General features: G+C 43.1%; 2 protein-coding genes across 7 annotated transcripts in view; one reads left to right on the top strand and one right to left on the bottom strand.

The window, feature by feature from the left end:
- Window positions 1-10,211, bottom strand: part of CNOT9 (CCR4-NOT transcription complex subunit 9) — a 41,916-nt gene extending 31,705 nt beyond the window's left edge. The window contains exons 1-2 of the mRNA XM_030209788.1: window positions 9,862-10,211; window positions 3,653-3,832 (exon numbers count right to left, since the gene is read on the bottom strand). Of these exons, the coding sequence (XP_030065648.1) occupies window positions 3,653-3,832; window positions 9,862-9,885 (204 nt within the window). The 5' untranslated portion in view covers window positions 9,886-10,211. The remainder of the gene's footprint in view (window positions 1-3,652; window positions 3,833-9,861) is intronic.
- Window positions 10,212-10,384: 173 nt separating this feature from the next.
- The window catches only part of USP37 (ubiquitin specific peptidase 37), a 252,593-nt gene continuing 239,416 nt past the window's right edge, over window positions 10,385-23,561 (top strand). For 3 of the 6 annotated variants that reach the window (XM_030208855.1, XM_030208850.1, XM_030208854.1), the window contains exons 1-3: window positions 10,385-10,551; window positions 14,269-14,330; window positions 14,413-14,528. The gene's annotated coding sequence lies outside the window, so the exon portion shown is untranslated. Of the gene's footprint in view, window positions 10,552-10,855; window positions 10,886-14,268; window positions 14,331-14,412; window positions 14,529-23,561 lie in introns of those variants that run through there. The other 3 variants (XM_030208852.1, XM_030208851.1, XM_030208853.1) reach the window with 3 other exon arrangements.

Here is a 23,561-nt window from a genome sequence, read left to right as displayed (position 1 = left end):
GTGGCTGAAAACAAACAGAATACTAGGAATTATTAGAAAAGGGATAGAAAATAAGATAAAGAATATTATTCCTCTATCGCTCCATGGTGCAACCTCACCTTGAATACTGTTTCCAATTCTGGTTGCCATATCTCCAACAATAACAACAACAAAAAAAACCAACCACCAAAATTACAGAGCATATTCAAAGCATGGATTAATGAGACAAAGCCAACGTGGATTTTCACGAGGCATTTGACAAAAGTACCTCATGAAAGACTCCTGAGGAAATTAGAAAGTTATGGGATAGGAGGCAATGTCCTATTGTAGATTAAAAACTGGTTAAAAGAAAACAGAGAAAAAGGTTTAAATGGTCAGTATTCTCAATGGAGAAGGGTAGATATTGGGGTTCCCTAGGTGTCTTGTGCTGGGACCGCTGCTTTTTAACATATTTATAAATAATCTAGAGACGAGAACAACTAGTGAGGTAAATAAATTTGCCAATGACACAGTAATTCAAAATTGTTGTTAAATCGCAAGAGGATTATGAAAAATTGCAACAAAACCTTGACACTGGGAAACTGGGCATCTAAATGGCAGATGACAATGTGAGGAAGTGCAAAGTGATACATGTGTTAAAGATTAACCCAAACCATAGTTACGTGATGCAAAGTTCCACATTAGGAGTTACTGCTCAGGAAAAGGATCTACAGAATAGAATGTGAATGAAGATATTCCATAAGTTGAGATGACACTAATCTTTCCATCACCTTTACTAACAAAGGTATAGAGGCCACTGGCCTATAATTGGCTACTTCACTTCTATTAGACAAGGAGTTCTTTGGAACAGGAGTAAGAATTATTCTGCCTTTGTCTTTGGTGAATAAAACCTTGAGATAACATCAAGATAAATGAATGAATAAATCTAGTATCGACTTCAGTAGATGACTGGGGCAAGGACCCAATAAACAATCCGAAAAATACTAAGAATATGACTGAAGCTAATGATGGTAGTGAAAAGGAGGACCGTATCATTATTATTTATTGCATTTGTATCCCACATTTTCCCACCTATTTGCGGGCTCAGTGTGGCTTACAATACATTGTATTAATGGAAGTACAATTTGTTACAACTCGATTGTGGTTACATTGTTAGGCATTGAGTTTAAAACAGAGTCTACGTATCGTTAAGAGAATAGTACAATGGAACAAAACAATGGAACAAAGGAAGAACAACGGATACTGATAGGACTATAGAACAATAGCGCGAAAAACGTTCAGGTATAGCATTTTACCTGTAGATTAAGGTTTAAAGTATGTTAAAATGAGAGTACAGATGAGAATGTATTGATGTATTACTAACAGTGTGCGTAGACTTCATATGTTTTGATCCTTTCGATAGATATCCTATCTGCTGGTAGGCACATTGTTTATTTATTAATTAGGCTAAGAATCATCCAAGGCAGAACTAGGGCAATTGACTTCAGCTCTGATTTTCTCAATTTTCTATGCAAAATAGTAAGTTTGTCTGTAGATAGGATAGGTTCATTAACAGCTGATACAGGTTGGGTATCTAGCATTGAATTAACTAAGGAATAAAGCTTCCTAACATTTATAGGAGGAACCACCTATGTGCTTTGCATAGTAAGAAGTTTTAGCTTTCTTGATTTTCTGTTTATATTCCTTGGATAAATTTTTCCAGGTAGACCAATTTGCAGCAGTTTTAGACTTTGCCCAGATATGCTCTTGATATCTACAAATCCTCTTCGCTTCTAGGAGTTTCTCTGTAAATCGTGGAGATAATTTCTTAGTGGGCATCAATTTTGTTCTTTCAGGTATTATCAAGTCCAATATCCTCCTACTTGTGTTACCCCAATATTGAAAGAGATCCGAAGAATCCGTCAATGGCATACGAGACCAGAATCCAGTAACGTTAACTTTGCCCCCTGTTACATAGGTTTATAATTTATTTACTGACCTGCCAACAGTTAAAGCTTCTTTCCAATAAAGTCAGCTTGTTGTGGTCAGACCAAGGAGCGGGACAGCAAGATGGTTGAGATGTAAAAATTAATAGGGTGGGTGAATTGATATGCTAGCAGGTCTCGCTGGTGACCTTTAACATGAGAAGGGCTACCAGTAAAGAGGGAGAACTGCCAATGGGTTAAGAAGCTAAAGAAACTTAGTATGGGAGCCATTAGGTTTGTCCAAATGAAGATTAACATCTCCTAGCAATACAAATATCAGAAAGGACGCAAGCATTAGAGAAATTCAGTGATATTTTCTATATTACTCCAGCCTGCTTGACAGTAATATAGTATCGGACAAAGTTGATTAGATAAGGAGCCATCACCGACATCACATGCAACAACTTCAAGCTGTGGGGTTTCAGAGACAGGTTTTAGCTTGAAGAATAATTTATATATTATTGCTATACTACCACCCCTCTTTTTATTTCTAGTAAGATGGAATATACTGTAACCAAGAGGACACAGATCAGCGACAACAGGATCATCCTTCAAATGGAACCAAGTTTCAATAAATCAAGGCAAAACCAAACTGTCGTTCTTCAATTCAATCTTGTATTGTTCCTGCCTTGTTAACAACCAAGCTGACATTTATATAGCCTATTGACATTGGCAAATACGAACCAGAAGTGAACAAAGAAGGAGATACCCTAATTAACTGAAGTTTAATGTTGTCTGCTTTTGTCCTACATTTATAATGGAGGTTCGGTGAGTAGCAAGAGGGGCACATACAAAATGAACAACCCACCCTGGGAGAAAATAAGTTTTCTTTTTCCTGAAGGAAAGGCCAGTTCAAAAATTGTCTAGGTGTATAAAATCACTGGGATAAAGTGGAACTCTTCCATCACCTGTGAATGGGGACTAACCTACCATACTAAAAAGAACTAAGGATTTTAAGTACTGAACACATGCTGAATTAGATAGCATTATGCGACTTGAGTGTTTTTTTTCACCATCATAGACTGTACTGGTTGACATACTTACTTTTCATGGAATAACAAATTCAACTAAATGGTCTCCCTGAAGCAGCCAACGTGAAATATGGCTCATGTCGGGGACCAGTTACTGCTCTGCATGCATATTGAGAATATGAGATGTTTTACAGTTTGTACTATCAGATTTATTGCCACTTACAAGTGCTTGTCAAATAAGTACGTTTTTTTTTTCATATGAACTGTAGATGATCTATAACTATATAAAAGGAACAATGGTCACATCCTAATCAGTTAAAATTTCCTAAAAAAAAAAATCTAGAAGACTATGGACGTGTGCAATTATTGAACTATAATATGTTATGGTCAGCTGTAACATATAATTGTCAGAAAATGAAATCGGCAAACAAAAATAAATATTTCAAAAGTAAAATTGATGAGAATTTGTAATATTTGTTCAAGGGGAATTACTTTAATTCATATGTGGAAATTTTTTTCCTATTACCAATGGGATTATCTCTTTGTATTGTGATTTTACTGAATTAGATAAGGCATCTGAATATCTTTAAAACATGTCTTGTACTCTTTAAGGGACTACCTGTATTGAAGACTCTCACAATACAGTAACCACCATTTCTAAAAAGCTGATATTACAGTATGAAGGATCAGAAAATAGGACAAAATATTTTAGATTTATCAGTGTTAATGCAAATCTACCTGTAGAAGTGCTGCAATGGTGCCAAAGGAATGCCAAAGCATAGGTGCAAGATCAGGGACAGACTCTCGTTTTTTACTTAGTTCCAGCAAAGCATTCTCTCGTGTCTCAGGACTGGACAGTTCATTAATCCACTGATAGATCTTCTCTCGATCCACTTGAGCCAATGCTGTTGGCACAGGCTGCACATAAAAAAAGAAAAATGTGCCCATGAATATACTGAATTTTTGCTGGATATGGTAAAACTTTCAATGCTTGAAAATAAAGGCGTTACCACTCCCCCCCACCCAAAAAAAAAAAAATTGGTCAAGCTGACATGCTGCTTCCATTCTTCACAGGTGTATTCTTCCACGTATTTTCACAAAAGGAGGAATTAGGTCTTACCTGATTTTTCCCCATTAGTTCTTCCCACTATTTCAGAATCTGTGGGAAAAGTTGTGTCCATCAACCAGCAGGTGGAGATAAGTAAAAACCAAGCTGACATCTCGCTTGGCATCCAGTCTAGCTCCTCAGTATTTAGGTAGACAAGAAGGAGAAACCCAGAACAAACACAATCAAGCTAACTTAACATTAACCAGACGAGAAAACATACGTGGACCTCTCTCAACTCCGGACAACTTGTAGAGAACAAGAGATATGCAGGAAGCACCATGCAAGGTTGATATTTGACCCATCTCAGAAACCTCAGGTGGGTCTCTGGAATAGTAGGAAAGACTAATGGAAAGAAAATGATCAGGTACGACCTAATTTCTTCTTCTCTTACATAGCTTTCCATTATTCCAGAACCTGTGACGTATATAAAAGCATGGTGGGATCCTGGCACCACCACCCTGTGGACTGAAGCCCCCAAACCAGTATCTGAGCACGCTGCAACATCCAACTTGTAGTACTTGGCATAGCTATGCGGCATCAACCATGTCACCACCTTGCAATATCTGGAGACAGTACGGTAGTCTCCTCCCAGGATATCGCTGTACGCCTCATAGAATGAGCCCGAAAGGCCTGAGGAACCTACTTCCCTGCAAGCAAATAAGTTGACATGATAGTCTCCTTCAGCCATCTAGTAACTGCAGGTTTGTAAGCCATGAGGCCAAGCATCTGTTTACCAAAAAGCACAAACACTGCCCAATTGGCGAAACTCATTCATGACTTCCAGGTATCTAATGAAGGACTTTATGCACATCGAAAAGCTTCACGGAAGAATACAGAGTCTTTTCGTCCTCTCTGTGAAAGGACGGAAGCTCCACAGATTGGCCGTGATGAAATGCAGATGCCACTTTTGGAACACCCTGCCTCTGAAAAGTAGAAAGAGAGCCTGAAGCTCTGAAACCCTACGTGCCGACACAACATCGACCAGGAATGCTGTGTGTGGAGTAAGATCTTTCAAGGCAGCCTTCTGGAGTGGCTCAAAAGGAGGCTTCTGAAGAGCTCAAAGACTAAAGGTTCCACTCTGGAAACAGAGTGCAAAAGGGAGACCGAAAGCAGTCCACTCCCTGCAAGAAATCGAACGATATCCGGGTGTGTTGCAAGAAATGTCTTCTGTAGGAATTGAGGATTTGATGAACACACAAATAGCATACACCGTATTTTCATAACCGAGGCAGGTGTCTCCGCACCTAAACACAGCTGTTGTGTAGAGCCTTTTGATGTAATGTCAATAAATCCTTACATACAAACACTTTACTAATAATTTAGCTCCAATGATTCTTGGCACACCCACAGGGCTTTCTTATAGAAGTGGCCCGGGTAAGATTTTTTTTTTAACCTCCCTCTCAACTTTATACTGGGTCAGAACGGTCCACGTGTGTACAATCTGAAAATCTTTCTAACTGCCATGACCTTCAAGTGGTTATTGGGGGGGGGGGGGGGAGTGGCTTCACATGCTGTAAAGTTTATGGCTTTATTGAAACAACTCCTGGTATTCCAGTCCACAGCTACAATTATCTTTGTTTCAGTGAAATAGGGCTGGGAGAGAAGGGGAATCAATCCAGCTTCCAGCCCCAATAGTATACCACCAATTCCCCTCCCCCCCCCCCGGTAAATGCAGGTTTTCAAGGGGGAAGGGGAAAGGAAATCTACTGCCTCTTTAGTGCCTAGGGTGATGCTCTTAGCAAAGTACAGGCTGTCATTGGGGACTCAAGTGGTGATCAGGGGCAGGAGCGGGATGGTTAGCCACAAGTGGGGCTTTCTTTTTTGTCTGGGCAGCAGCCTCAGGCCACCTCTTAATTAAATTAAACATAAAATGTACTTTAAAAATGCAAACAGCACAGGAAAACAAACAAAATAAAATTGTCTGCACATTCCTACCAGCGACCTTGTTGCAAAACTAGAGCAAAAAGGATCCTTTGCAACATGGTCTCCAAAGCACTCAGTATTACATAGTAACATAGTAAATGACGGCAGATAAAGACCTGTACAGTCCATCGAGTCTGCCCAACAACATAAACTCATTTTACATGGCATGTGATACTTTATATATATACCCGAGTTTGATTTGTCTTTGCCATTCTCAGGGCACAGACCGTAGAAGTCTGCCCAGTACTGTTCTTGTACTAAGTTCTGAAGCTAACATCGAAGTCCCTTAAATTTACACTCCAGCCCATCCCTATCTATTCAGTCACGATCAGGGCGTAGACTGTAGAAGTCTGGCCAGCTCCCATTTTGTTTCCCAATTACTGGTATCGCCACCCAATCTCCGCTTCCATGGAACCATTCCTTCTAAACAGGATTCCTTTGTGTTTATCCCACACGTTTGAATTCCATTACCGTGTTCATTTCCACCACCTCCCGTGGGAGGGCATTCCACATATCCACCACCCTCTCCGTGAAAAAATACTTCCTGACATTAGTCCTGAGTCTGCCCCCCTTCAACCTCAATTCATGTCCTCTAGTTCTACCGCCTTCATGTCTCTGGAAAAGGTTCTTTTGCGGATTAATATCTTTCAAATATTTGAATGTCTGTATCATGTCACCCCTGTTTCTCCTTTCCTCCAAGGTATACATGTTCAGGTCAGCAAGTCTCTCCTCATACGGTTTGCAACGCAAATCTCATACCATTTTTGTAGCTTTTCTTTGCACCGCTTCTAGTCTTTTTACATCTTTTAGCAAGATACGGCCTCCAAAACTGAACACAATACTCCAAGTGGGGCCTCACCAATGACTTGTAGAGGGGCATCAACACCTCCTGCTGGTTATGCCCCCCCTCTCTACGCAGCCTAGCATCCTTCTGGCCACGGCTGTCGCCTTGTTTCTTCACCTTCAGCTCATCAGACACCAACACCCCAAGGTCTCTCTCCTGAGTCGAGCTTACTAATCTCTCCCCTCCTATCCGGTATCTCTCTTTTGGGTTTCTGCACCCCAAGTGCATCATTCTACACTTCTTGGCATTACATTTTAACTCAATCACAAAAGTGTGCTACAGACAACATTTTTCTCATTCAGTTTATTACAAAAAAAAATTCCCCCTCCTATACACATGCGTTTACTGTTCACAGAATAAGCTCCATTCTATACAGAGATTTAACACTTTTTACACGTTATACAGTTTTTTTTGTAATAAACAAAGAGAAAAAAAAAAAAACAGTTGTCTGGAGCACACTTTTGTCATTGATTATAACTGATCGTGCTCTGGTTGAAAATAGTTTATCCCCTTTTAGAATTATTTTAACTGCCAGACTCTCGACCATTCTTCTAACGTTCGGAGATCCCTTCTCATTGTTTCTACTCCCTCCAGGGTATCCACTCTATTGGCTATTTTCGTGTCATCCGCAAAAAGGCAAACCTTTCCTTATAACCCTTCAGCAATATCTCCCACAAATATATTAAACAGAATAGATGCCAGCAAAAACCCACTAGGAACTCCACTGCTCACCTTCCTTTCCTCCAAGTGGAGTCCACCACCCTCTGCCACCTGTCGGTCAACCAGTTTCTTATCCAGTTCACCACTTTCTGTCCTAAGTTCAACCCTTTCAGCTTATTCATGAGTCTTCTGTGGGGGACCGTATCAAAGGCTTTGCTGAAGTCCAAGTAGTGCACGTCCCTCATCCAGTTCTTTGGTCACCCAAGTAGTGCACGTCCCTCATCCAGTTCTTTGGTCACCCAGTCAAAAAAGTCAATAAGATTCGTTTGGCAGGATTTTTCCTTTGGTAAAGCCATAAGCAAAACTACATAGCACACTGTTAGAAAAAACATCCTGTATATCCTGAAATCCTGACTAGCTGTGGGGTCACTAAGGTAAGTTTCCACAGTTTGCATATCATCTACTACTAATCACCTCTATAGTGTTACTAAATGTACCCAGAGCTATACACATTATATAATGGTACTTTCTCCATCCCTAGTAGACTCACATTCTAAAGTGTTTTGTGTACCTGGGGCAATGGAGGGTTAAGTGACTTGCCCAGGGTCAGAAGGAGCTGCAGTGGGAATCAAGATCTATTCCCCAGGATCCCAGCTTACTGAACTAACCATTAGGTTGCTCCTCCAATTCACAACAGCAGCTCTGGGGTAAAGCACATTTAAAATATTTGCCTTGTTTTTCACCATAAGTTGTATTCCACCAAGATGCACGTTAAGAAACTGTCTTCATAAAACAAGAGATGCTGTTTATGTGTATCTGCTACCAGTATTTAACTCAATAGTAACTGCTGTGCAGAATATAGTAATGCAAATGTAAATAGCACTAATTCAAAGTCGAAAAAAAGCAAATGTATTTACAGTTATTACAAATGTTACACAACCAACGTCGAACACTCTGTACAAAGTATCACCAGGGTAAATAACTGACACTTGTACGTGACTAGAATCCAGGGTTATGCCGTAATAATGTGTTGCAGATTTCATTAGGGTTCGGCTATAGCTATATGAACAAACGAGTTAAGTTTCCAGATACCATCAGAGATGAAAAAGACGATGCGCTTCATTTTCCCCTCCTGCACCAGCCAGATTACACATAAACCACCAAAGTCCCTGTCGATACCAGCAGCGGTAAGAGAACGAATCGATTAGGGTTGCAGCCAAGGTGGACCTCCTAGGTTGGAGCAGAAACACGAAACTACTACATCTCCTGGATCGGGAAAGATTTATCAGCATTTGTTTTTCCATTTGTCATCCCCTCCTCTCTCCACCGCTTCAAGCCTCAGTCGCTCGCCCGCCTTCCACCACCCCGCGTACCATTAAAATGAAATCGCAACTACCCGTGGACAGGAAAACTGGAGCCAGGTTCTCTCTCCGGTTTCACACAACACACAAAGGTTGCGCGAGTGAAAACTAAGGTGTACCAAGAAGAATCAAAGTTTTGCAACGTATGCCAGAAGAAAACAAGGGATCAAAGAATTAAGGAGCGATATCGAGGTTCCACCAGGGTGCAAACAGAAAGGGGACTTGATATACCGCCTATGGTTTTTGCAACTACATTCAAAGTGGTTTACATATATTCAGGTACTTATTTTGTACCAGGGGCAATGGAGGGTTATTTATTTATTTATTGCACTTGTATCCACATTTTCCCACCTATTTGCAGGCTCAATGTGGCTTACAGAGACTGGCGTCACCCTATCAGGGTACAAAAGATACAATTGATGTTACAGAGATATCAAGGATAACAAGGGTCGTAGGTTAGTCTAATCAAGCCCACCTCTTCAATGCTGCGTTCGGCACCTAACCCTTACCGTTCAGTGAATCCAGACTGCCCCAATCGGACCGACTGTTCACTTGTCTATTAGATTGTAAGCTCTTTGAGCAGGGACTGTCTCTCTTTGTTGGATTGTACAGCGCTGCGTAACCCTAGTAGCGCTTTAGAAATGTTAAGTAGTAGTAATCAAGCGATTATAAAAGACAATCACAGTAAGGGCAGAGTGGTGATATGTTGTCATTTGTTATGCATTCTCGTGCTAGGCTTTGGTGAAGAGATACGTTTTCAGGGATTTCGTTCATTGTTTCCACGTGCTTTGGAAGAGCGTTCCGCAATTGCGTGCTCATGTAGGAGAAGCTGGACGCCTGTATTAGTTTGCATTTTAGTCCTCTGCAGCTGGGGAAGGTGCAGGTTAAGAAAAGTAGGGGCAGATCTTCTAGGTGGGAGGGTTAAGTGACTTTGCCCAGAGTCACAGCACGGGAGCTGCAGTGGGAATCAGAGTCCGCTAGGCTACTCCTCCACTGCACGGGAGACAGAGGGTGGGGGGAGGAGCAGAGCGACCACCACCACAGAACTTACCGCCGCCGTGGCCAGGCTGTGCATGTTGAGAGGCCGCTGGGCCCCGCCCGCAGCCGCCACCTCCTCCTCCTCCTCCTGCTCCGTGTACAGCGTCAGGAGCCTTTGAGACCTGCTGCCTACCGTATCCGTTGATACAGCTTCCCACACCGGAAGAATAAAAAAAAAAACAAACCAAAACACCAGCAGCACTGCGACTAAGGCTCCAACGGGAGAGCCAGGCACTAGACAGGCAAGCAGCAGCAGCACACATGCGTACAACTTGTTCTCGCGAGATAACGGCTTCCGACGGTGACCTCTGTGACCTTTCACCTTTAGCTAAGCGTCTTAAACAATTCTTTTTTTTGTTCGTTTCTCATTTTAATGTGTCCATAAATACTATAACGCTCTTTTTATTCAAAGAAGAGCCTAATTTTTCAGTAACGTTTTACCCCTACACGTTAAGCGGGGCAGCGCGCAGTCATCGCGTCGATTGGGGGAGGGGGTTGGACGTCACGTACGTGCGTCGGTGCGCGTGGTGGTGGTGGTAGTTCTCGCGCGACGGCTGTTGTTGCTGTGGATTTTTTATGTTCCCGCCATCGCTTGTTTCCTCCTCCTGTCAGAACAGGACAAGTGCAGGAGCTGCCGGTGGAGGGAAGGGTGACTGGAGTTGCTTTATAACTCCTTATAGGATTCAATCGAAGTTGGAAAGGGGTAAGTGGAGTCACACTTTTTGCCAGATTTCGCCTCCTTGTCCTTGTTAAAACCAGGGCTCTGAACTCCCTGAGAAGCCACCACTTCTCCTTCGGAGCCAGGATCTTGGAGACGTCCTTTAAAAGTCCAGCTTGGGAACAAGGCGGAGCCAGGGCCTAGAAATGCCCCCCCCCCCCCCCTTCATGAACCACTATTTTAGCGGCCTTCCCTCTTCTTCTTCTAACAACCTGTCGCAGCCGGTTTTAAAGGTGCTGAGGTACAGCGCAGAAACTGGAGAGGGCCCCGGAACCCACCATTGGACTGCATTTTCTTCAGCTTTGCTTAGGCTTGGAGGGTCGGTGCATTTGCTCTGTTTGCACCCCTACTACCGGCATAAGCAGTATAAAATGTTTTGTACATGTTTGGGGATCTTGCCAGGTATTTGTGACCTGGATTGGCCACTGTTGGAAACAGGATGCTGGGCTTGATGGACCTTATGTACTTGGGATTCTGAATGGAATCTTGCTACTCTTTGGGGTTCTACATGGAATGTTGCTCCTATTTGAGATTCCGAATGGAATGCCGCTATTATTTGAGATTCTGAATGGAATTTTGCTCCGCTTTGGGGTTCTACATGGAATGTTGCTACACTTTGAAATTCTGCATGGAATCTTGTTATTCTTTAGAATTCTAGAATCTTGCTACTCTTTGGGGTTCTACATGGAATGTTGCTCCTATTTGAGATTCCGAATGGAATGCCGCTATTATTTGAGATTCTGAATGGAATTTTGCTCCGCTTTGGGGTTCTACATGGAATCTTGTTATTCTTTAGAATTCTAGAATCTTGCTACTCTTTGGGGTTCTACACGGAATGTTGCTACTATTTGAGTTTCTGCCAGGTACTTGTGACCTGGATTGGCCACTGTTGGAAACAGGATGCTGGGCTTGATGGACCTTCGGTCTTTCCCAGTATGGCAACACTTATGTAGGTTTCTAGGAACCCCCCCCCCCCCCCCCACACACACACACACTCTTCCATTCTTCACTGTTTATGGATTTTTGTGGCCAAAGGGAATAAGGGATGAGTCCAGCTTAGGCACAGTTCTGTTGGAGCTATATTATAGGATAGATATAATGTACTTTAAAGAAAATGTGAAAATATAGGTGTGTTAGAGAGTATGGAGATCAGTGAGGGAGGTGACGGAGGGGAGGGGGGTTGGGGTCCTCTTCAGTGAAGTGTGAAAATTATAATATCATAGTAATTGACTGCTGATGGATACTCCTCCATGGACCATTCAGGTCTCTAAGTTGTTAGTGCAGGGGGCTTTGATCCTGGTGAACTGGGTTTAATTCCCACTGCAGCTCCTTGTGACTCTGGTCAAGTCACTTAACCCTCCATTGCCCTGGGTACAGAATAAGGGAAATGGGACTTGATGTACCCGCCTTTCTGAGGTTTCTGCAACTACATTCAAAGCAGTTTACATATATTCAGGTACTTTATTTTGTATCAGGGGCAATGGAGGGTTAAGTGACTTGCCCAAAGTCACCAGGAGCTGTGGTGGGAATCAAACTTAGTTCCCCAGGATCAAAGTTCACTGCACTAACCATGCTATCTGTATAAAATGTGAACTGTTGTGATTGTAACCACAGAAAGGTGGTATATCAAGTCCCACCCCCTTCCCCCCCCCCCCAACAGTCACACTCATTGTCAAGTTGTGATTAAACCAACAATGAATGTGGTATAAAATAATTAGTCACTGTCTGCCTTTGGAATTTCTGGGACATAAACTGCAGAAGGAACCTAAGGGCAGGGCCAGGTGGACTACTACTGAAGTTGCTGTCGAAGCCCACTCCAGCCTATCCAAATCTGTTTTGTCATTTGTGGCACACCGCAAAAGTCTGCCCAGCACTGTCCTCGCTTTCCAAATTACTAGAGTTTCTGTCAAAGCCCTCTCTAGCCCATTCTAAACTTGATTCCCATACATGGCAGTCAGGTTTAGAATGGGATCCAGATTGTACAAACTTTCCTATCACTGGCCTTAGTTTTTACAGCTGGAGTCACCAAGCTCCACTCGACGTGCAAACAGATGTGCAACCATTTATGTTTTTTTTTATACCATTCATTTTCTAATTAGAGATCTTCAGTGTTCATCCCACACCTTTTTGAATTCCATCTGAGAGAAGGATGAGGACAGGGAAATTAATACGTAGGTGAAAAGTAAATAGGATGTAGAGAACTAGAGGTTGAGGGTGAAATTTGAGTAAATAGGGAGGAAAGAGCTAAAAGGGAAAGATCAATGTCAGATGTGAGGGCATGAAACATGTTGGGAGGCGATAAGACAAATGGGACAGCAGCTTATGGAGAGTGCAGAAGAGAGAAACTGGGACCAACACAATTGAAAAAAAATAAAATGCCCAGACAAAATCACTTCTATTGTTTTGAGTTTATTAATTGATACATGTTATTTTTGAGAAATGTGCATTGCAGTTGTCTTTGTATTTTGTTCAGTACAAGAAGAAATGCATTTCTGTTTTTATTTCGCCAGTGTTGTGTACATGCTTAGTTTGACTTCTTGGGGTTCCCAGTTCAGTTTTTTTCTTCATATTTCTATTTCTAATTTGTGATCTTTTGTTGAGTCTGTCTGCATTTTTTGTGTGACTAAGATGTGGTATTCTGTTTCCATGTAGTTTGTGTAGAGATCTATAGCAATTCCACTTGTTCTTTTTTTTTTTTTTTTACCATAGTAGGCGTATTGGTGTTCTAGGGACCACTATATTATTTGCAGTGCCTGTTCATAGGTAGGGTTCTTGTTTGAGTGATAGGAATTAGTGCTGCTGTTGTGTGGCAGGTCTGCTGCATATATGTTAGGATTTTTTTTTCAGGTTTTGTATTTCACAGTTTGCCTGTTAGTGAGAGATTTATGTTGCTATTGTTCAGATGACACAAAAATCAGAATATATTTTTGTATGGTGAATTCCACAGAGACATGTCCTAGTTGTGATCTGCACTTCTTGTTGGGAGGAGGTTGGATTATTATGAGTTAAATGTAAACGTGCTCTGTATTCACAAGTGCACAAGTTTGAATGGAAGTTGTTGCGGTCTGAATATTGGTCCAAATATGTTGTGATGAGTCGCGACCAATTTTGATGCACACTTTGAGTCAACCTGTTTGACTGGATTTTCCATCCATAATGTATTTCATCGGAATTAGCATCAAAAACTGTACAGGATTTGAATTTTTTAACCATTCTTATAAATGTTTGGATTTTATTAGACCCCAAAAATGGCATTTTGGTAAATGTTGTGCGCTCATTGACTGACAACCTTTCAGAAAAGGGGGTCTAGATCTGCAACCATTGCAGCTAGAGACCTCAAATTTTGGGAAACTTCGTTTAACACCTGACTTGCGCAACAGATAAAATTTGAACAAAATTGGAGACATGATGGTGGGAAGGTTTAGACCACTTGGCAAGGAATGACCCAAAGTTTCACAATGTTAAAAACAATGTATTTTAAACTTCAGATCACACTAGGATCCTATAGATAGCTTTACAGAAAAAGAGGCTTGTATCTCTTACATTTACCGTTCTATAATTCCCTAGTAGACCCATCTTTTTCAGTAGTTGCACAACCTGGGAAATATGAAATTGGAATAAGCCTTCTGGAGTTACTGTCAGTTGGACTCTCAGTGACCCCTGTGTCTGGGTTAAACTTATTACTGATTTGTTTGTTTTTAGGAGGAGGTATGCAGTAAAGTGGAGATTCTAATGAGGAAGAAGCAGTTATTAATCTCATCAAGGTATGCAGAGTTTGGGATGTCAGTTGAGTGTTGCTAATTCTGTGATGTCATTAAGGCCCTTAATTATTTTTTTCTTTTGTAGCTCATTGATGACTTCTGAAGAGAACAAATAGAAAATGTGCAAGAAGAATGATTTGAAGAGGTTGTTCAACTTCTCTGGACTCTAAAACTGGAGGTGCTGAAACATTATTTTTTTTGGTGGGTGTATAGTGATAAAATCTAACACTTATGCATCTTCATTGTAACTTTTTAAAGTGTTACCTCTTTGAATATTAGAAATCTGTATTAGTTTGAACAGTTCTTTTCACCATCTTATTTTTTTTACCTAGGTTTTCTTGGTACATACCAAGCTTGCTTGCTTCTTGGCCATTGTAGAGCCATGCATTTCTGTAGCAGCTCATACATAGGATTTCCATAGCGTCCCTCCATACTGGCACATGTTATGTTCTGACCAGCCGGTGGAGACTGAGGGCCCGATGCACAAAAGTCCCTGTTTAAAAACTGCATTTAGATCCTCGGAAGAATTTACCGATTTGAAAATAGCAAGCGATGCTCAAAGGAAATTGTATTCAAATGACCTGCACGCAATTTCAGCAAGCAGCTCAGTAGGGAAAGTGCCTAGCACATGTGCATAACAGTCTCTCCTTCCTCCTGCAGCTTATTTGCCTTCCCTCTGTCCCTGATGATTTCACTTAGGAATCTCCTCCTTGCTGAAAGCCCCCCCCCCCCAAGCTGACATCATAGGCTCCCCAACTGATTGGCTCTATGCTTGTTTCTCCATCCCCAGCTGACATCACAGGGGCTTTCCCCAGCTGATTGGCTCTATGCTTGTTTCTCTGCCCCTCCAGCTGACGACATAGTGGAGAAACAAGCAGACAGCCAAGCAGCTGGTGAAAGCCCCTGTGATGTAAACTCTCCAAGCTGATATCACAGGAGCTTTCCCCAGCCGATCTGCTGCTTGTTTTTCCATCCCTAAGCTGTTCTCTGTTAATTGTTTGCTACTGAAAAAAATGTCCTCCTTGCTGAAAGCCCCTCCCCCCAGTTTCTCTGCCCCTCTGATCTCCAAGTTTTGCCATTGAAAAATGCAAGCAGATTGGTCCTCCCAGAAATCTCCCTCACACAAGGACAGCTCCAGACCTGATGGAAAATTTTGTAAAGGTTGGCACTCCTTTCTGTGCATCATTTGGAATGTGCATTTTAGTACTAATGAGCTCTTTGTAATACATTTGCATAGAGTTATCATTAACTGCTATCCCGAACAGTAAAAATCATGCAGAACCCCTTTGTGCATTAGATGCTGAATAATGTGATTTGCTAGACTGTCTAGAACCAGTTTAAATCAGATGTTGATAGTACAGTGAGCTTTAAGCATCGGGCCCTTGAAAATCACTGACTTCTGAGATCATTTATAAGCATGCTGTGTTGTCCCCAGGGGGGTCAGTAGTTCTCAGTCTCTAGCAGGTGGTGGACCTGTTAAGCCTGTGCAGTCCTAGGCATGTATTGGATTTAGGCATCTTGGAGGTCAGGCTTCATGATCTTTACTTGGACCACTTGTGCTGTGGGAGGGGAGGGAAAGGGAGGAGTTAGAAGGGGGGTTCCGGGACAGGGAAGCGATGGAAGGGGGGGGGGGGGAGATTGGAGTAGAAGTGGGGGGGGGGGAGCCTGGGGGGGAAATAAAAAAAAATGCGGAATATTTCCCGATTTATGAATATGTTGAAGGTATTTTGTACTTATATTGTTTATTTGCAGTATTATCTGTTTGTTACCTTTCCTGTTAATAAAGTAGAATTAAACATAAAAAAAAAATGGGGAGGCGATTGTATTTGGTTTTATTCCCTCTCAGGGGCCAGCTAGTGGTATTCAGTTTGTGCTGGACAGGGGCTGAGGCCCACAGGGGTCTCTTGTGCCCTGGAGGTGTTACACATAGGTGGCAGGGTCTCTCCCCCTCTCGCTTTACATTTCGTTTGGACAGTTTTGTGTGCCCTTGGTTGTGCTCCTTTGCCTGGGAGCAGCCAGCCTTGAGAGCCAGAGGGGTCTCCTATGGTGGTGGTGGTGGTGGTGGTGGGGGGGGGGGGGGGGGGGTGAAGCTTTATAGATTCAGTAGCAAACTTGCCTAAAAAGAACTTGGGATCCTCCCCAACAGTTCAGGTTGGCTGTGGTCAGGCTTGTTTGGTTGACATGATCTTTCTCTGGAATGTAGTTGTGATAAATGCAAACAAGCTTGGCCTGTTCTGCTGTATTGATTTGGTGAAATATGTAAATTTTGTGTTCCCAATGGGAGGAGGGGGGACTGAGTCTGGACTAGTGGCTGTCTCTCTAGGTAGAGAAGGAGAGCTGGAGCCTTCCGGGAATTTCCAGATGTGAGTACTCTGGTACACAGGAGTTGGTGGTGGTCCTGTGTTTGGTAGGAACTGCTGCTGTTTTGAATGCAGTGTCAGGGTCTGATCAGCCTCTGTGATTGGAGCTGATATCCTGCTGGGCCAGATGAAACCCCACTGGCTCCTAACATTGGTTTAACATTGCACAACCGTGCAGTGTATATTGATTAGTTTAAAAAAAAGTATTTTTTTTGCCAAGCGGTACTGGCAGTTTGAAGCCATGGTTTTCCTCCTACTCAGGGTCTTCTATCCTCAGGCGAGACTTGTCTTCACGGGCTAACAACCAAGGTCTCTCTCTCATGTATGCTTGTGGGAATGGCTGCTGTTATCCCTATCAGGCTTCCCATCTTGGGGGGGAGGGGGCTGTCTCTTTTTTCCCCAATGGTGTTGGTGGTGAGGAGGACCACCAGTCTTCCCATAGCTGTAGTTGAAAGTCTGGCAGTTTTGGGAGGTAAGGATTCCCCCCCCCCAGATTTGTGTGTGGGGGGGAGAGGTATGCCTAGTGCTGCTGCTACTACTACTATTTATCATTTCTATAGCGCTACAAGGCATACGCAGCGCTGTACACCATACAGGGTTCTGCGACTAACCCTTTGTGGAAGGGGGTTGAGGTACAGAGTGTTCAGCTGAGGTCATGAGCTTTGTTATTTCATATGAACATAAGAAATGCCATACTGGTCAGACCAAAGGTCCATCTAGCCCATTATCCTTTTTCAACTGGCCAATCCTGGGCACAAGTATCTGACAGAGTAGCAAGATTGCATACTATTTAACCCCATGGATAAGCAGTAGCTTTTAGGACCAGGGGGCCATACAAAGTGTGGAGGTGCACTTAATCGCCACGAAACAAAGTGTAAAAAGAAGAAAAGAGTGGGGGAAATAGGCTCTTTTCAATCAATGGGGGAGACGTATAATTAAATAAAACGTAATGTTTATTATAACATGTTGACTCAACACAGCCGTGTTTCGGTGCTGTAGCACCTTCTTCAGGAGTCTTCCAATATTATATCAAGTGCTTGAATGGTTAATACTCCAAAATAATCCAATAACGAAGGACTCGCAATCCCTTCCCAGTGGCGCTGACAGAACGCTTCACCTGCTGGTTTCAAACTTACCAGCTGGAGCCTGTGCTAACGCCGAAACCTCCATGCTCTCCCCTTACATTCTGTCTTTGATCCCCCGATGAGTACTTTTTCTGGATGGCGGTGTCATTTGGCTCCAGCGTGGCAGACCGTGCTATGGCTGCGGAGGTTGTGAAGGAGTGTTCCTGCTGCGGCTCTCATCCTGCAGCAGGTATCTGCGTCGCTAAGTGCATTGATTCAAGCTCCAGCACGGGGAGCCTTCCCGAGCTGCTGATCGCACTGCGTGCTGTCACCTTACGTCGGAGTTGGTTGTGGAGGCCGCACCATTTTTCTATTTCTGATTCTTCCCGCCCTTTGGCTTCGGGTGGCGTGGGTGCTGTTAGTGCAGGGGCGGCTTCTAGTGCTATTTCAGATCCCTCAGTTTCTGCCATTTCTGTCATGGATATTTAACCAGACTTCATTATTATTTTTCATCAGGCTTATTTAATGAAAAGGAGTTCTTCAGCTATACTTCCTCCTTCTCATTCTGCTCTTTTGGAGTGCAGGGAGGCCATTCCTAGTCATGGTGACTTTGGGTCTCCTATTCAGCCTGAAAATCCTGCTGTTAAGCGTAGAAGGCTTGGGTCTTTGCCTGAGCATGCTTCTGTGGGTCCCCATTCTCCTCTTCCTAAGGCCTTCCCGATGCATGAATCCATTCAAGAATAGATCTCCGCTCAGTGGTCTGACCCTTAAAGTGGGTTGAAGGTGGCTAGGGCTATGGCCCGCCTTTGTCCATTATCTAATGCCATGCTAGACACTTTTTGTGTTATCTAAGGTAAACACTTTGGTTACTGCGGTTACTAAGAAGACCACTCTGCCGGTGGAAGGGGGTGTTGCGCTTAAAGCTGTTTTTAGGTAACTGAATGTTCTTTTTCTTTAACACAAGCAGGAAGCTTGCAGCAGTATACTTTTAAATCTTGTTGACTGGACTCTGATTGGCCCAGGAACTCATTTTCTTTAGAGTGCTGGCTTTTGCCTTCCGTTTCAGTCCTTGAGAAGAGAGAGAGAAAGCTCTTTGCTGAAACCCTGTAAAAAACAGTTATGTTTGATAACTGGTGAACAGCTATATGCCCTGATCTACCCAGGTACTTTCTAGAGAGTAAGCAAATGTTTAGTGTTATAATTGATCCATATTTCAGTTACCTGTTATTGTTTGCTAATTGCACTATTTTGTTCCACTGTTTGATTTTTAAAAGACAATAAACAGTATTTAGTTTCTTGCCTCTCTGCCTGGACTGATCAAGAATCCTGGTGGTTTGTGTATTGGGTCTGTGAGTACTTTCTAGGAACTGTGGGACCACTGGTAGTGTGGCCCCAGTAACTTAGAAATCACTGGGGATTATTTGAGAGTGGGAGACTCGCCGAAAGGCAGCTGTGACCCAGTCGGTGGGAGGAGGTTGCTAGTGTAGAGCACAAGCAGCAGGTGCAGGCATGGCCGTGGGGTAACCCCAGGTGGGTGGCTAGGTGTTTTGTGACAGGGTTCTTGGATTTTCTGTAGGTAGATAGAATTCCATCTTAACCAGTCAGTTCTGCCAACATCCATTCCTGAACCTTATGCTCACAAAGGTGAAAGTGCACTGCACAATTTGGGCTGCAGAAGAGCCCTGGCCTTTTATCCGCATCGGACTAAAGCCCATAGAAAGTCCACCCAGCTTTTTCTTTCCTTTGACTTTTAAACAGGACACAGGGGCAGTCGTCGGCAAGCACATTCTTTCAAATTGGCTAGCAGGCTGCATTTGCTTCATTTAGTCCAGGCTAGGCTGAATATAGAGGGTCATTTCACAGGTCACATTGTCAGAGCTATGGCTGCATTGGTAGCCCACTTGTGATCAACCTTCATAAAAGATTTCCAGAGCTGTGATGTCATCGTGCATACTGATACTTCCACATTTGCAGTACTGCTGGCAGCAGGACACCTGACATAGTCAGTTTGGCCAGAGAGTTTTTCAGAATCTATTTGGGGTTTAGAATTCAACTCTTTCCCCCTCGCCCCCAGGCCAATTTACTTTCTGTACCAGGTTGCCTTCCCAAATATGTATTCGGTTCTTGAGAAATTGTTCTTCTTAGGCCTTTCTTGTTTAGGCCGCTCTATTACTCTCTTTTTGTTTGGAAGTCTGTAGCTAGGGAGTTCCAAATGTGAAAATATAGTATGCTGCTTGTTTCGGAGAAAAAAAAAGTTACTTATCTGTAGCAAGTACTTTTTGAGGTCAGCAGGATACATATTCTCCATACTCCCTCCTTCCCTTTGGAATTGCATTCTATAGGTGAGAGACTCGACTGGCTAGGTCTGCACAACAGTGGCAGTTAGGAAGGCATGCATGAATGCTGTGCAGTTCTCTCCAAAAGCTTTGTAAATAAGCTTGGGAGCAGTTCCTGCACAAGGGCTTTGTCAGATCTCACCCACATGTGAGAATCTATATCTTCGAAGAATATCTGCTGCAGGCAAATATCTTCAATTTTCTTTGTAGTCATCCTAAGTTCCTACCAAAAGTATTTCTCACTTTTTCATGTCAATGAGGAAATAGTGGTCCTTTTATTTTGTCCAAAATCTTATTAGAATCCATGCTAGAAGTACCTTCACACTCTGAACTATAAACCGGCTCTTAATCTATCAGAACGTTTATGCAGTCTACTTTGATCCCAACAAAGTTGATATTCATGTAGTCAATCATACTTTGGTAAATTGGCTACCATCTTGTATCCTAATTCTGTTACAAGAAAACTGGTATTCCTCTAACCAATAAAGTGAAATCTCATCAAATTAGAGGTACTAGAGCTGCCTTGACTCTTTAAATCTGCTTTGCTAGATGCCATATTCAAAGTAGTGACTTGGTCCTTGTTTCATACCTTCATTTTGCACTACTTCTTAGACCTGTCAATCAGGCAGTGCACTTGGTTGAGCTGTGCTGGTCACTTGTCTTTGTAACATTAGCAAGGTTCACTGGCTTTTGTCAAAGCTAATTTGCATATTTTTGACAATCTTTCCTTGGCTAGTTTGCTCCTCAACGATGGACAAATTATACTGTAGCTAAACTGAGCCCTGAGCTTGGGAGTCACTTGTGTGCATAACTCATTCTGCTTGTTGGTGGATAAAGCACTTTCTTATCCATAAGCAGGTGTTTTCCATAGACAGAAGGATTGAAATGGCACATAAACCCTATCTTTATGGTAATTGAATTCCTTCTTGTGCTATGGAACTGTCTAAGAAGATCACAGTGCACAAGAAGGGATGTTCAAAGTTCTGGGAGAGCTGTTTTCCTGCATTACATTACAGTCAGATGACATAGAGGCATATTTTCAAAGCACTTTGGGAGGCTAAGTTCCATAGGTTTCTATGGAACTTTGGGAGGCTAACCAGCTTATAATCGAACGAGAAAAACGCCCAAGTTCCGACCTAAATCGGGAGATGGGCGTTTATCTCACAAAAACGAATAACGCGGTATAATCAAAAGCCGAATTTGGGACGCTTTCAACTGCACTCCGTCGCGGATGCGGACAAAGTGGACGGGGGCGTGTCGAACTCGTGTCGAAGGCGGAACTGGGGCGTGGTTATCACCCGAACAGAGATGGGCGCCCTTCGCCGATAATGGATGCGTTTGTAGCTAGAATTTAGGGCACTTTTCCTGGACCCTGTTTTTTCACGAATAAGGCCCCAAAAAGTGCCCTAAATGACCAGATTACCCCCAGAGGGAATCGGGGATGACCTCCCCTGACTCCCCCAGTGGTCACTAACCCCCTCCCACCACAAAAAAATGATGTTTCACAACTTTTTATTTTCACCCTCAAATGTCATACCCTCCTCCAGGCAGCAGTATGCAGGTCCCTGGAGGAGTTGTTAGGGGGTGCAGTGGACGTCAGGCAGGTGGACCCAGGCCCATCCCCCCTACCTGTTACAATTGTGCTGCTTAATGCTTATTAGTCGTCCAACCCCCCCAAACCCACTGTACCCACATGTAGGTGCCCCTCTTCACCCCTTAGGGCTATAGTAATGGTGTAGACTTGTGGGCAGTGGGTTTTGAGGGGGATTTGGGGGGCTCAACACACAAGGGAAGGGTACTATGCACCTGGGAGCTCTTTTACCTGTTTTTTTGTTTTTGTAAAAGTGCCCCCTAGGGTGCCCGGTTGGTGTCCTGGCATGTGAGGGGGACCAGTGCACTACGAATCCTAGCCCCTCCCACGAACAAATGCCTTGGAGTTATTCGTTTTTGAGCTGGGCGCTTTCATTTTCCGTTATCGCTGAAAAGCAAAAACGCCCAGCTCACACATTGGCGAATAAAACATGGGCGTCTATTTTTTTCGTAAATACAGTTTGGTCCGCCCCTTCACGGACCCGTTCTCGGAGATTAACGCCCATGGAGATAGGCGTTTCTGTTCCATTATGCCCCTCTATGTGCTTTGAAAATGAGCCCGACAATCTACTGCTGTTAGTGATCAATCCTGTTGTCTATAGAAAACATTTGTTACAGGTAAGAAACAAACAAACAAACAATACTTTATCAGTAATTTTTCTTTTTATGTTCAAGCAGGACTTAGTCTCAAATCAATATTTCTTTTTCCTCAGAACAAGCATGTTGCCACAGGTTTGTGTACTTTCATTGTGATGATGTCTTGAATTGCTTATGTTTTTTTATTGCTGTCTGCTATATTTATCCCATTATGCATAATATGATTTGGATTTAAGGTTTTATTTTTCTTTTCCAAATTTAAGCTCAAAGCTGGTTATAGTTGGTACAAAAGCTATTTGCCTTTCTAAATGGGCTTTGGATCTAAGTTGTATCTGAAGCAGTAGAGGGTCAAAAGAACTATCAGGTGAAGAGTTTGTCTAGATTTCTCTAGTTTCCACTTGCTCCTGTAATATCCCCGGGCTGCTATTCCACTTTAATGGCTGACATATATTTCAGTAAATTGCCATAAAGGAAGAATACTTTATGATGTATATAAATAGTATACACAGAGCTCACAAAGTTGTAAGTAGAGAATCTAATTTCCTTGTCACTTGCAGCAGATGAATCCAGGAACTAGTGGTTAAGTCCGCCTACCAGTAGGTGGAGATAAAGGTAAACTAAAGGCAGTGATGCCAGATGGCCAGCTCCTTCCTCAGTTAGTATGTCTCTATCTCAGCAGGTGGTGGATGGCTTTTCTCCAGCTCCTGGGCCCAAGGCCTCTGAGGGCGCTCTTGGGCTGGTGGCCAGTTTGAGTCGGGGGGTGGCGGACTGGTGGTGTCCCCTTTGGCAGCATACGCAGTTGCTGAATCCCTGCTGCACCTCAAATTCCCTCTGAACAGGCTTTTGCTGTTCCTTTCCTTCCCTGTTTGTTTCTGCCTCCTCACTTAAAAAAAAAAAAAAAAAAAAAAAAAAAAGAGAGAACCATAGAATTTGTTTAAAAGAGAAACAGAGACGCACAGGGAAGTGTGTTTTTGCTGAGAGCAGGTTTGTGTTACTGCTGTCTGAGTCCTGTTTTCTGTTGCCTTCTTGTCTGAGCCTACCTCGAAGTGGAGTCGGAGAGTTTTTTTTTCTTCGGCTCAGCTGTCAGTTCCCGAACTTTCCCGGTCCGGGGTAAGTCCTGCTGGATTCCTGTTTGGGAGCGGGCAATGGCAGCAGAGGTGGTAAAACACTGTTCCCGATGCGGGAAATGGCGTTCGGCAACGGGCCTTTGCAGCGCGGGGTGCGCTGATTTGGCGGGACTTGAAGGAGAGGTGGCCCCCCCCACCCCGAGAGCGTGCTTTTCCGCCT

Source organism: Microcaecilia unicolor, chromosome 7 (assembly GCF_901765095.1).
Source record: "Microcaecilia unicolor chromosome 7, aMicUni1.1, whole genome shotgun sequence".
NCBI classification, from domain to species: domain Eukaryota; kingdom Metazoa; phylum Chordata; class Amphibia; order Gymnophiona; family Siphonopidae; genus Microcaecilia; species Microcaecilia unicolor.
The sequence above is the reverse complement of the archived record's forward strand: the minus strand, read 5'-3'. Positions and strand labels throughout refer to the sequence as shown.